We start from the raw sequence: 14,762 nt of genomic DNA, 5'->3' as shown, positions 1-14,762 counted from the left end.
AAATTCCGCACGCTGAATGAATTTCCGTTTTAAGCGCTCTGCAGTCTGCATTAGTCCGGCAACGGAAAGAAAAAATAAAGAGATTACACTTTGCTGACAAGTCGCACAATAGCAACCACGCGATCCGGCTTTATCCTATCAGTAACTGACTTCGTCACCCCTGCGATTCGTCCCCCCCTCCCTTTTTCAGCAGACCGAAGCGGTACTTTCGCTATTGGAAGGGAAAATAGGTTAATTTCCTTCTGATGGCATCCATCCGACACACTCGCACATTCAGTGTTGACTACACTTTCTTTCCTGATGCTCAATTCGCATTTGGCGTAGGGTAGCTGCCCGTGTTGTTGGCGATGCACTGCCTGCACAGTCGTCAATCAGCTGTTGTTCGAGCATTTTTTTTTGGCGCAACACCAAAATTCTTTCCACCGGTCGGTTCAAAGTTTTATTTTGCATTTGCCAATTTTCCTCTTTATGCACCCTGTTGGTTGCAGCACGGGAAACGCAAGGATACACAGTCCAACCGGATCCCTTCAATCTATGCTTTGCTCTCTGCACCTACCGAGCAGCCGACCGACCTACCGACCGACCGTTTCTCCGTTGCACTGCGCTTCCAAGGTTGGATTGAAGGAATCGAATGCCACCGAACTGGGCTACTGTGTCGCCAGCAAGTCTTTACGAGCTTTAGAGAAACTCTTTTCAGATAGTCACCGGAGGACATGCCACACTTTAGATGCGTTCTGGTGTATTACCTAGTAGTCCGGGGCATTCGGAGATCTACGATGGCTGCAACAATCGTTTCGCTCCGATGCCTGGGCCATTTCGGTCGGCTGAAAGTTTGAGATAAATTTCGGCTTGCGGAAGTAGTACTGATAGGTTTCAGAATTATGTTGCTATCGAGCTTAATAAATATTAGCTGTGCCGGAATTTAATGCCCAAGATAATACTGAATCCAACCTTGAGCAACGAGGCTATTTTTTATTTCAATAACAAAAGAAAAAAACTATCTTAGCTAAACTGTGGAGAAGTCTTTTCGGAATAGCATTATTTACTTCAAAACATTTTTTGGGCAAATCTCTGAACCATCTAAATAGCACCTAGGCGCTGATAAATCTAAGACGAAATAGAAGAAAATAATTATGCTTATATACACTTGAAACAGATTTGAGCAGTCTCTTGTCAAAAAAGCACCTTAGTCGGTAAAAACTGAAAAACTATATTTTAATGTCGTTTCCGCTTGATGCCACGTAACTCAGTTTCCACTCTAACTGCTGTCAAACCGTTTGTTTGAAGCCAGTTCCGATCCTAGTCAAACCTAATTGACGGATCGAAAGACCTGTTGTTCGACTTGCGACTGATTGTATTTTTTACTGCACTTTCGTTACATTGAAACTCGGAAATGCTGTCAAATGAAAATCTACTAGGTACACTTGAAGAATGTTCAATGCAAAAAAATTGGTTGAATGCTTCCCAAGAATTAAAAAAAAACTCGAAAAAATAACAAAATTGGAGACATACGTCTATTTAATTCTTTTGCATTGTTTTCATTTTAAATGTAGTCGTTCTTAATTTAATACTTTTCCTAGAGTTAAAAAATAAATCGAACAAATATAATTTGAAAAAAAGCAGATGATAAGTATCATGCATTACTTTCATTTCTGGTGTAGTATTAGAACCAAATTTTATCGTAATTCGAAAATGAAAAAGTTGCAGGTGAACACCAGTAAACAAAAAATGTTCTTAGACTTATATTGCACACGATAATAACTGTTGTGATTAACCTTGATCGAGGATCAACTTGTAGGCAGACGATGACCAATGATTTAAACACTTGCGTTAATTTTAAAGACCAAATATATTTGTAGCGGTTTAGAATGAACTATATTTTCTCGCAACCCAAAATCAAGTGAAGGCAGCATGAGAGCAATGATCAGTGGCCCCTATCACGCTATGATTTAAAACAGTATGTGGGAGTTATCAGAACTGCACGAAAATTCTAATGTGGGTTCGACCTTTTTTCCCTACTGTTGGTTACATCATATCAAACATCGCCGCCACCTTGAAATAATTATTTCAAATCTAACTCTCTTACACAAATTATAATGACAAAATAATCAATTCTACTAAACTTTGCATCTAATGGAGTAGTTCTAGCTCACCGTGTATTTTACTCTAGTGAGCAGATGACCACATTTTCAATCCTGCTTCATGGTTTGCGATTCCGTTGACATTTCGATGACGTTGTTTTGGTTAGCGATCGGTGGTTCTGTTGTATCGAATGGAAGAAGACAGATTTTTGTTATTGGACGTCTGATTATACCGCGCACAGTTTTGAGATCCACTACTCTGGTCAGTTTGTCAGCACCTGGATGTACTGAGACTATGCGAGCTAGCGGCCATTTGGTTGGAGTTAAAAACTCCAACCATAGTTTGTTGAAATCCGTTCATTTTTACTGGAGTTATCGATATTTTGTGTAAGCGACTTTTCCTCCTATTCCAGCAGTAGGATTTCTAAGCGCTGTATGGTGAAGCGATGTTTGGGAGCGGCGACGACTGGGTGCTATCATCTTCTGCGTTAGTAGCAGAATGAGAGAGTGCGAAATGGCTTGTAGGTTGAAGCCCATCCTAAAGTGCAATATTTATCATAGTATATTGCAACATGTGGTTCTGTTGTTTGTTGCATTTTATGTTATATATTGAATTGAATTATATAACATTGTATTATATTTAGGTATTATAATAATAATAATAATAATTATTATTATTATTATTATTATTATTATTATTATTATTATTATTATTATTATTATTATTATTATTATTATTATTATTATTATTAGTATTAAAAAAGAAATATTACATTTCCTGCAGTACTGCGACGACAGAAGAGCATAACTTACACTGCGACATCAACTGTTATATATTGTATCATGGCATATTACTTTATATATTATCGTCTTATATTATATTTTGTTATGTTATATTACGTTGTATGGTATTATACTGCATTGCATCATATCATATTATATTGTATTATGTTACATTATATTATATTAAATTATATTGTGTAATGTTATATTATATTGTGCTATATTATGTTGTTTTGTATTATATTATATTATTTTACATACATACATGCATACATTTTGCCTCGGATCGATTTAAGCACGGTTCGTTTTTTGGCAACAAGATCGTTCAAATGTGGCATATGTAAACCAGATGATGCCAAAGATTGCAGCATTTTCGAGTTGAAACAATTCCATAATTATATTGATTTAAACTACTTTCAGCACTAAATGCTGGAAGAACATAAAACCCATATACAATTCGAATCAATTGAGATGGCTCAACCGTTTTCTACTAACCGTTTTCTACGGCTGCTCGGCCATCCATGGAAGTTGTCCATCAATGTTAACTTCCCTCTCTGAGCAGCCTAGATAGCCGTGTAGTGTCGGTAGCGGTTTCCCAACTGGCTAAGAATAACGCTACGGTCCACCTGTACCGGTGACATAAGTCCACCAAACAGGTAAGCCGTGTGGCATCCAGCGGAATTATTTTTTACCAAGAATTGATCCACTGGTTTCCTGTTCCATGTCGTAAAAGGCTACAAAAATAGGAACTCCTAAGTCAAGGTGTATTTCCGTGCCGATGGCTGAATGGCTGCAGGAGGTTAAACATTGCAGTCGTGAACGGAATATCTTGGGTTTTCCCTTACTGGATACACGCAATGCTTAGCAATCAATTTCTTTGATCATCGCTTCGGCGAGCCAGAGATTAGAAAGCTGAGTGTCTGTGGGTGTCCTCAAGGTGGTGTACTATCCCCACTTTTATGGAACCTAGTCGCTGATGGTTTGTTAAGGAAACTTAATAATCTTGGATTTCCGACTTATGGTTTTGCCGACGATTATCATATTTTAAAGACCGGTATAAGCATTAACACTCTCTTTGATTTAATGCAGCAAGCCCTGCGATCTGTTGAACAATGGTGTTGTCAGGTTGGATTATCTGTAAATCCGGGCAAAACATCAATTGCGCTTTTCACTCATCGTAGGATAATCACAGGAGATCGTCCGTTGCAGTTCTTCGGTTCAGAGGTCACTGTGGTCGATCAAGTTAAATACGTCGGGGTTATTCTTGACTCAAAACTGAATTGGTCTGCTCACATTGACTTCAGGATTGAAAGAGCTTGCATGGCTTTCGGCCAATGCAGACGAGCTTTTGGAAAATCATGGGGACTCAAACCCAGATATATTCATTGGATCTACACAACTATTGTTAGACCAATTTTAGCATATGGATGTCTTGTATGGTGGCAGAAAGGAGAAGTCGCGACAGTTCAGTCAAAGCTAAATCATCTCCAAAGGATGGTCCTAATGGCGATGACAGGAGCATTCACGACAACTCCTAATGCTGCTCTAGAGGCGCTACTGTGTATTAAACCACTACATGTGTTCCTAAAACAAGAAGCATTATCTTGTGCATACCGTCTTAGGGTTACAGGGCTTTGGAACAGCAACCCATTAGATTATGCTACCAGCCACACTCGCTTGTGGTCTCAAATGGTTACGTGGGATGAGTATTTACTCGCTCCTAGTGACCTAACTCTCACATGCAGTTTTCCTTTTAAAACATTCAATGTGAGCTATCCTCTTCGTTAGGAATGGTTGTCTGGTTGTCCGGAACGACAACTTGATGAACACATAGTTTGTTTTACGGACGGTTCTCTGTTGAATGGTCGTGCTGGTGCTGGTGTCTACTGTCGTGAAATGAGGCTGGAGCAGTCTCATTCACTTGGTAGATACTGTACTGTGTTCCAAGCAGAAATCTACGCAATTCTGTGTGGAGTACAATCGGCACTTCAGCAGAGGATCTGTGGTAAACGTATTTATTTTTGTTCCGACAGTCAGGCAGCCTTAAAAGCACTCAGTTCGAATGACTCACGGTCGAATCTAGTGATCGCATGTCGAACTCAAATTGAAGACCTCAGCATTTCAAATGCTGTTTACTTCTTATGGGTACCCGGCCATTCTGGTATTACTGGAAATGAATGGGCTGATGAGTTGGCTAGAACTGGTGCAACGAATGATTTCGTTGGTCCTGAACCAGCTTTACCACTTTCAACTAGTTGGATAAAGGACAAGATACGTTCTTGGGCTGCATCCAAACATGCCAGCTACTGGCGCAGCTTGCAAACTTGCGCTCAGACAAAAGCATTTCTACCAGATCTAAATCTGAAAATGTCAAAGTGTCTACTGCATTTCTCCAAGTATCATTGAAGTATTCTGGTCAGAGCTCTGACTGGACATTGCAAACTCAATTATCACATGGCTACTATTCAACGTGCTGAGTATTATTCGTGTGATTTGTGTGAATGCGATTATGGTACTTCATATCATCTGATATGTAACTGTCCCGCATTGACGCAGCTACGTATCCGGGTTTTTGGTTCTCCATACATGGTTGAGTCTGTGTATGCGGAGCTAAAATTGAAGGATATTCTCTCGTTTCTCACCCAATGTGGTAAGGAGCTATAGTCAGAAGAGTTCATCGTTCTTCCTGGAGTGAATGAATCCCTTCTGTATTCACCTTAAATAGGGTTTAGCAGATTGTTTGGCATCTTTTGGGGAGTACCGAATTTACTTCTGCTCGTACATACTGCGAGTCGTTCTGCATTCTTCCGGGAGTGCAGAATGGTGTCGCTTTTGTAAGATCTCTAAATCCTCTCGGGGGTTGGAGGTTTTATTAACAGCAGACTGTTCAGGACCTCGTAGAGGTTCAGAATTTCCTTCTGCTTCCACTAAATGTGATCCTCAGCAGATTGTTCAGCATCCCTTAGGGGTGCAGAATTTACTTCTGCTTTTATGTGTTTTTGTGTCGTCAATTTTTCCCATCCTCCTAATCCAACCCTTACCATTTCCTTTCAATCCTTCCCTCTTATATATCGGGAAAATGATGCTAAAAACAAATTGATGGCAAGGCACAAATCTCCAAATATCAAGGGGAACGTGCCATTTGAGCCAATTTGTTCTGATTCTTGATTCCTGTTTTATATTATATTATTTTACATACATATATGCATACATTTTGCCTCGGATCGATTTAAGCACGGTTCGTTTTTTGGCAACAAGATCGTTCAAATGTGGCATATGTGAACCAGATGATGCCAAAGATTGCAGCATTTTCGAGTTGAAACAATTCCATAATTATATTGATTTAAACTACTTTCAGCACTAAATGCTGGAAGAACATAAAACCCATATACAATTCGAATCAGTTCGTCGAGATCAACAAATGTGTATGTGACAAATAGTTTCACTCACCTTTCTCGGAGATGGTTCAACCGTTTTCTACTAACTCAGATTCATATGAAAAGTAGTATAATCCTAAACAAGGTTCCTGAATTTTATTTGAATCCGACTTCTGGTTCCAGTACTACAGGATGATATGTGAAACGAAATTAAAACAATGTAACTCATTTTTCCCGTAGATGGTAGAACCGGTCTAAGATTCAAATGAAATCTAAAAAGCATCAAAGATTCAAATGAAAGGTCTTAAGATCTTATAAAACATCTTACTTTCTAGTGAGATCCGACTTTCGGCCTAAGAGTTACAGGATTATTAGTATAACAATATCCATTTCACATAAATTAATCAGGTTTATCGGGTTTTCAGATTTGGATAGTCGACAACCAAATAAACTTTTTTTAGTTTTAGCGGTATTCAGTTTTCGATCCGGAAGGTACCCAAACAATTTATCTCACACTACAAATTCTCAACGAAAATTTTGAATCAAATGTAAACTATACAGCTCCTTAGGTGAATTTAACTGACTTTGGCTACAACGATTTTTGAATTCCGGTTCCGGTATCGAATCGTTTCTCAAAGCTCAATTGTTTTCTCGCAAAAGGCCAAATCGAATTTCATAAAAAAAAACTCAAATTGAAACACTTAAGGTCCCATACAAAATTGGTTAATTTTATCCAATTCCGACTTCCGGTTCTGAAATTACAGGGTGATGAGTTTTTAAAATTCAAATCGACATAGAGGATTACAATACCAAAAAGTGTCAAAGCTAGACTCAACCGTTTGAAATCTTTATCGGTTATGCTGGTTCGTGAATACCGGCTCTGGAAGTACCGTAAATAATGACGAAAAACTCTAAAATAAAACTTACTTCGACATCTCATGGAATGTTCAATCGATTGTCACATGTTTAGATTCAAATTCGATCCGATTTGCAGTTCCGACATTACAGGGTAATGAGTGATTAAAATATCAAACTGCCGCTTAAAACGAAGGTCATTAAAATAATTTCATGAGAAATAAAACATCGAAGTATATTAATGCAAAAAACACATGTGGATTGATACAAATAAAGGTATTATCTAACTGCTAGGTGGATTAAGCACGTTTTTGTATAGAGCAATTCAAATATCGACTTTTTTGTACTTTTTGTGTCGGGTAAGAATTTTCAATAATCATAAATAATATTTTGCACCTTCGGTTCACAACTTTGACTCCAGTCATAGTTTTGAGATAGCGCTTAGGCAAAAAATCCTAAGAAAGTTTTAAAACCATATCACGAACGGTTGGTCCGATAGATTTAGTGTCTTCGGCAATGTTTTATGTGTTATTGAGGCTACATGAAGGAAGTATACACTGTTAAATAAACTATTGCATTTTTGTTTTATTATTTTGTGTTCTAAGTAGAGAAAGAATCATCAAAAGTTATTGTCTTTGCTTACAAACTGATTCCAATTTAGCCAAATATTACCGTTTCTGAGAAACATTGGCTATAAAATGAGATTATGATTATAAATATAATTTTTTTTGTGCAAACCAAAAACCCCTAAATGTTTACATTCTGCGGCGACCAGTAGTCAGTCGTCACTCGTTATTGTTCTAGCCATTAGAAAGGATATTACACTTCGGTGAAATATTCTAATAGTCGTTGAATAAACTATTATTTCAAATTATCGAGGAATTGCTGCCCTATGTGCTGTATCGAAACTATTTGAAATAATAATACTGAACTTCATCACTCATCACTGCTCTAGCTATATATCTGATACACAACATGGTTTCATGCCTAAACGGTCTACGTCCACGAATCTTGTGTCGTACACATCATACATCATTCGATCTATGCAAGCGCATCATCAAGTCGATGCAATTTACACTGATTTCTCGGCTGCTTTTCACAAAATTAATCACCAGATTGCAGTTGCTAAACTCGAAAGGCTTGGGTTCAGCGGTTGTTTCCTCAAATGGCTTGAATCATATTTAACAGGTCGAAATATGACTGTGAAAATAGGAGACAACGTCACTTCACCATTCATTGCGAGCTCCGGAGTTCCACAAGTACTACCCTAAAACTGGATCGAAATTTATTGAAAAAAATCCACCTAGTTTTGAAGGCCAATTAATTTTTCCTCCATCTTGTCATTAGATTTCGATTGTCTTCTTATATTATTAGCTGCAACATATAAAAAAACGAAACCAATAAAAAATGCTTTTTGCACAGTGTACAGTTTCTCCACATATCTCCACTATTGGCCATGTAATTAAAAGTTTTGAGTTAGTGAGTATGTACAGTAAAAACGGTTTGATTCTCTCAAGCATCACTTCGTAGGTTCCTTGAGCATTTTTTCTTGGGGACGGGTATAGCGTGATGGGTAAGTCGATGCCTTTCACGCCGCCCGCCTGGGTTCGATTCCCAACCCCGCACATAGGGTCAGAAAGTTTTTCTGGCCCGAAGAGGCGAATGACATTAATGTTAAAGCCTCTATAATCGAAACAAAAAAAAAAAAGCATTTTCACTCAATTGGTCAATCATGAAATGCAGCATCGGACGGAATTTCTCAGCCCAGCTCTGCTCATTGATGACTGATATTTTTGAAAAGTCAGTTTCATACGATGAAACTTATTTTTGAGAAGTCCAAAAAAGATGAGGAATTTCATAATAAAGTTTTTTGAATAATTTAAATTTAATACATTTGTTCTATGCGACACATTTACTATGCTCGTAAACTTCGCAACGTGATACAAGACCTGGGGAAATTAAAACATCCATTGTTTTCTTTTACTTACAGTTTAACGACTTCAGCTGGCAAATCCACCGGAACCATATCCAGGCCGATGCCCCGGCAGGTCAGGGCTACCTCTTCGGACGAACCGACACACTGGCAGCCCTTCGTTTGCCAGGGCTTGCAGATCTCCTTCAACGTTCGGCCCACGATGCCGTACTGCTGCAGTGCTTTCTCGTACATCGCTTTGGCTTCCTTCTCCGAGTCCATGGACGGGATCAGTAGGCTTTCCTTCAGCATCATCTTCGTCTGGCTGGTGGTCTGCAGTGTGGGACTCAACCCGTATACCCCCCGGCCGAAGCTTTGGAACAGTAACAATATCAGCAGCACCAGCACCACGTGACCCTTCATCGTCGGGTGATTGGTGAATCGCACAGCCATCGCGCACTACCGACTGCACAAATTGTCCGTTTCGGGCTGACGTTGACCAAATCACTTGTTGTAAATATATGCTAAACGAAAACGATTATTATACCACCAGTAATCGCCACTAGCACCATTATTGCCACTACCAATGGAAAGCAGTAGTAAAAAACGTCGAAATTTTGTTTTCATATTTTTTCTCCTTTTCCCCCGTCAGACACTAGTTGCTTGCTCTGCCCGGTCCGGATTAGTTATGCGTTGGACGTGCGCTTAACGAATTAGCACCAACCGCACCACATCCCAACCGAACTCCGAACTTCGAAAGACGCGGAAAAACGGGCGGCACCAGATCAGATGGACGCGCGCGCGCGGTGCGGTTACGTGCGGTGTCACTTGCTCACTCACTCACTCACTCACTTACCCACTCCGGGGTCTGATTTCAACAAGTTGGCCGCAAAAACGGCAGTCAGTAGCTCTCCACTAAATGGTCTGTAATTATGCAAGAAAACAGAAACAAATGAGATACGAAAGCAATCAGAATGATATACATATAAATATGTTGAACTGGTCAAGCGGAATCGGTTTATTTATGGTTGGTTTTGGTACCGCATGACGGCAGATATAATTAGAGTTAATTTCCAATTAGGTTTTAAATCGCCGGATGGGTTGGGTAACTTGGGTTCGCAGCAGATGATTCGGGTTGGTCGCCAAAATTTGGCATAGATACAAGATCAAATGGCTTTTATTCGTAGCGCTTGTAACCCAGAATTGATCGGAAATTTATTGATACGATCACGCTAGTTCGTTTTTTTGCATCACACAATTATTAGATTCTGTGAATATATCGAATCCACATTTCTATGATTTGATCAGCCAACAACGAACAAATCGAAGTTAGAATCTTCAAATATTATCTCACGTCAATTCAATGAGATGATATCACCATATGTCAGCTCAATGTAAGCGCGCTAACCCATTTCTTAAAATTGTAAAAGCCATGCATCACGGTTCTGTGGAATAATTATACACCGAGTGTAAGTCATACCAGACGCCATCAGAAATGATTGGTAATGATTGAATCCGGCTAAGCCAAATTTATCCTCGTAGGTAAAACATAGATGGGAACACGATGCGATTAATCATTGACGTTTCAGTACACGACATTCGTGTTTGATGATGGGGATGTTCAAGATTTCATTTCAATATTTTCATATTACTTCAATGACGTTGCTCTGGTTTTGCACGTCCAAGTGAAACTATCATCAACCAACAAGATCGAAATATTAGATTAGATCATCCTGTTATGTCAAAATCCAAAAACCGATATTGCATAATATTCAATTACTAATTCATCTCTGAGAAATCAATGTGAGCTTAATTTGGGGGTATCACGTTGTTCAATTACCTTTTATCAGCACGCAACGGGATAACGGAATGGAAAAGGACTGACAAATGGAAATGCAGAAACAACCTGGGTTCGATTCCCGACCCCGTACATAGGGCTTGGTACTTTTCCCGGGCCGAGAGGCTTTGAATCAGAGGTGGAAATAAGCCCATTTTGCGCAGGAAAATGTGAATCAAGATTTCCGATTGTGAATCAGCAAACATTTGCTTTGCTCGTTGAAGGTGATGCTTCATTGTTGTTGGTGGCTGTCACAGGTGTACTGGGGTTGCTTGGGGTTGGTATGAAGGAAGCACGGTTTTCCTTTGGTGTAGTTGTCTCCTTGTTCAGTTTATCACATGGCTTTCCGTAGTGAACAGCTTTTTGGCAATATTGACATGTGGTCATCTGATTGTCATAGGTAACAAGTGATTTGCACGAAATTCTTGAATCCTGACCGAAAGTTACATAAGAAGGTAAGGCTCATGCGTAACAAACGTACGTTATTTATCAGGTGTACAACTTTGCTTCCCTTTGTCCCGGGTTGGCGGTTCAATGCAAAGGACGCTGGTCTTACAAGCCAGCTGTCGTCTGTTCGAGCCCCGACCTGGAAGGATTCTTAGTGTCAGTAGGATCCATAGTACTAGCCGTGCAATGATTCTGTACACTAAGAATCGGCTGCGAAGTCTGTTGAAACAGAAAGGCCAAATTCCACCACAGGAATGTAATGCCATGCCAAGCCAACAACTTTGCTTCCGCCGTTTTCCGATAGGTGGCTGTACCGGCTGAGGCTGGTCAAAATACATAGATGATGATGCCTTTGAAGTGAGTGTGTACAGTGCCTAACGAATTGTCATCGCCGTTTCAGTGATAGTTGTTCTCGTTTTCGTATTATTCACGCTCGAAAATGTCTGTTAATGTGCCCAATTCTCGCCATTTGCGGGAAGTTTTACTTACGGTGGTGCTGCTCTGAGTAAAAGAACGTGTCGGGAGTGGTTTCAACGTTTTAAAAATGGTGATTTCGATGTCGAAGACAAACATGGTGGTGGAAGAGAAAAAACCTTCAAAGATGAACAATTAAAAACATTGCTTGATGAAGATTCGTTCCAAACCCAAATAAAAGTTTGCCGTATCGTTGGGAGTGAGTCAGCAAGCATCTCAAGGCCCTGGGCATGATTCAGAAAGAAGGAAACTGGATGCCGTACGAGTTGAACCGAGGGACATCGAGCGCCGTCTATTTGTATGTGAGCAACTGCTTCAAAGACAAAATCGTAAGGGGTTTTTACATCGAATCGTAACCGGTGATGAAAAGTGGGTTCGATGCGATAATCCTAAACGCAGAAAATCATGGGGACAGCCTGGGCATGCAACTTCGTGGAAGGCAAAACCGAATATTCACGGCGCCAAGGTTATAACCCTCTTAAAACCGGGTGAAACCATCACAGGAGATCGCTACCGAACACAACTGATGCGCCTTAGTCGCGCGCTAAAAGAAAAGCGACCACAGTATCAAGAGCGACATGACAAAGTCATCCTACAACACGACAATGCTCGGCCTCACGTCACAAAAGTGGTCAAAAAGTACCTAGAAACGCTGAAATGGGAAGTCTTGCCCCACCCGCCGTATTCCTCAGATGTCGCCCCTTCTGACTTCCACCTATTTCGTTCGATGGCACACGGCCTGGCAGATCAACATTTTCAATACTTCGAAGAGTTGGAAAAATTGATTGCTTCATGGATAGCGTCAAAAGAGGACTCCTTTTTTCGAGCCGGGATCCGAAAATTGCCGGAAAGATGGGAAAAAGTTGTCGCTAGCGACGGACAATACTTTGAAAAATACATCTGTAAGCACTTTTTCGCAATAAAGCTTACATTTTGTTAAAAAACAGCGGAAGCAAAGTTGTACACCTGATGGTTAAAACGACCAAAAAGAGTAGGGAGCGGAGTTTTTTTTACGTAAGCATAGAATAGGAAATGGTGATCACTAACTTTTTTTCTCCAATGAACATTTTCCATTGAGGTATTTCATGTGCGTTCAAAAGTTGTATTTTCATGACAGCGCAAACCGTTTCTCAAAAAGTATTACCAGCCCCACTCTATTTAATGCAAACATAGCATTAAGGCGGGGCTGGTCAATGGAACGGTGTCCTTGGAACATGGTTTGCTCTGTACACGGGATGGATCATCGTTCGAATAAGTTTATACTTCTCTGAGTACTGGACTGCAAGTTCTAATAAAACACATGAAAACATCTTTCTCTGTAAATTGCAACCAGCGATTTTTCAAGCGATCTGAAGTCAAATTTTTTTTATGATAACCAAACAATTATCATCCCCCACAAGCTCAGTTTTTTTTTATCTAAGAGATATTTTTATTCAGGCCTATTTGCGTACAAGCTTTACGTGGCCGATTGAGCCGATTATTTCAATAATTTTTTTTTTGTATTGAATCTCGTTGTCACCCTTTTTCTAGGGGGAGAGGAGCTCACATTTTCCTCCTGCGAGGATCGAGGGGCACTTTGTTCGTGGCTCGTCTCATCATCCATTGCCGCATCGGTAGTATTGTTCGCAGTCTTGAGTTCGTTGCTAGTTGCTGTAGATGCGCCTTGTTGTACATTGTTTGCAGCTGCTGGTTGGTTGGAGGGCAAGTTGTTAACAACAGCTGGTGTACTTTGTTCTTTGCTCGTTGAAGGTGATGCTTCATTGTTGTTGGTGGCTGTCACAGGTGTACTGGGGTTGCTTAGGATTGGTGTAAAGGAAGCACCGTTGTCCTTTGGAATAGTTGTCTCCTTGTTCAGTTTATCACATGGCTTTCCATAGTGAACAGATTTTTGGCAATATTGATATGTGGCCATCTGATTGTCATAGGTAACAAGTGATTTGCACGGAATTCTTGTATCCTGTCCGAAAGTCACATAAGAAGGTATAGGCCTCTTTAAGCGCATGCGTAACAAACGTAAGCCATTTAGAATACCGGGGAAAAAGTTCTTCCACTTTTCTTTTGCGATAGAGAGAATCTCTCCGTATTGGGGCATAGTTTTGCGAATATAAGGATCGATGACGCTTGAGGGAAGATCATGCACACGTACTTCTATAGCACTATCATCCATATATACTGGAATGTTGTACCTAATGTTCTCGTGCTCCACATAGTGCACATTTTTATTGTTTTTTGCGAATTGAATTGCATCCAACTCTTTATAAAACTAGATGTATACAACATTATTTGTCTTATTGCATTGAAGTAAATGCACACGTTTAATGTCAAGATGCATTTTCTCCTTAAGCAAACCTTCAAGTTCTCGTATCGAAGGTCGAATTTTGCACTGCTTGAAGTCAACGATAATTGTATTTTTTCGTAGCGGTGGTAGCTTTTGTTCGTTTGGTTCACTCATTTCGAGGTCGTTCTATTGTTCACTACACAATACTGTACTTAGTTTTTTCCGTCCCGAACGTAAGCGGTTTTGTTTTATCGACTGACTTGGATGACATGTGAAAGCGAACTGAAGCTCAGATTTTATTTCCTTCAAAAATCATCATAAACAGATTAAAGAGAACATTTTTGTGAGTTCGAGTTTTTTGAAAAAAATACTCTTACTTCAACGATTTTTTTGTGTTTCCTTAAAAATGCTTAAATTCTGAAAAAAACAATTATTGTTCTGATCCCGAACCAACCTTATTTGATCAACCCTCGTGTGCCAGTACAAATTTGAAAAATTGAGCTCCCAATGCTGGCGTCTACAGTCGAATGGGTCTTGAGCAGTGCTACAACAAGAGCAGCGTCTGAAATATTACAAATAATAGCACCAACAGCAGCAACCCCGGAATCGGTTCAATGTAAAGCCGGGTCTTACCGTGTGCCGAAGTGTACCACCATTACGTAATTTAGTCATTCAGTTCATGTCCCGAGTCATGTTACTCATGGCTGTCTGGCTAGAG

General features: G+C 39.9%; 1 protein-coding gene across 1 annotated transcript in view; it reads right to left on the bottom strand.

The window, feature by feature from the left end:
* The window catches only part of LOC131430309 (follicle-stimulating hormone receptor), a 406,919-nt gene that overhangs the window by 246,154 nt on the left and 146,003 nt on the right, over positions 1 to 14,762 (bottom strand). The window contains exon 3 of the mRNA XM_058595180.1: positions 9,085 to 9,932. Within this exon, the coding sequence (XP_058451163.1) occupies positions 9,085 to 9,461 (377 nt within the window). The 5' untranslated portion in view covers positions 9,462 to 9,932. The remainder of the gene's footprint in view (positions 1 to 9,084; positions 9,933 to 14,762) is intronic.

Source organism: Malaya genurostris, chromosome 2 (assembly GCF_030247185.1).
Source record: "Malaya genurostris strain Urasoe2022 chromosome 2, Malgen_1.1, whole genome shotgun sequence".
Taxonomy (NCBI): domain Eukaryota; kingdom Metazoa; phylum Arthropoda; class Insecta; order Diptera; family Culicidae; genus Malaya; species Malaya genurostris.
This window is presented reverse-complemented; position numbering and strand designations above follow the sequence as displayed.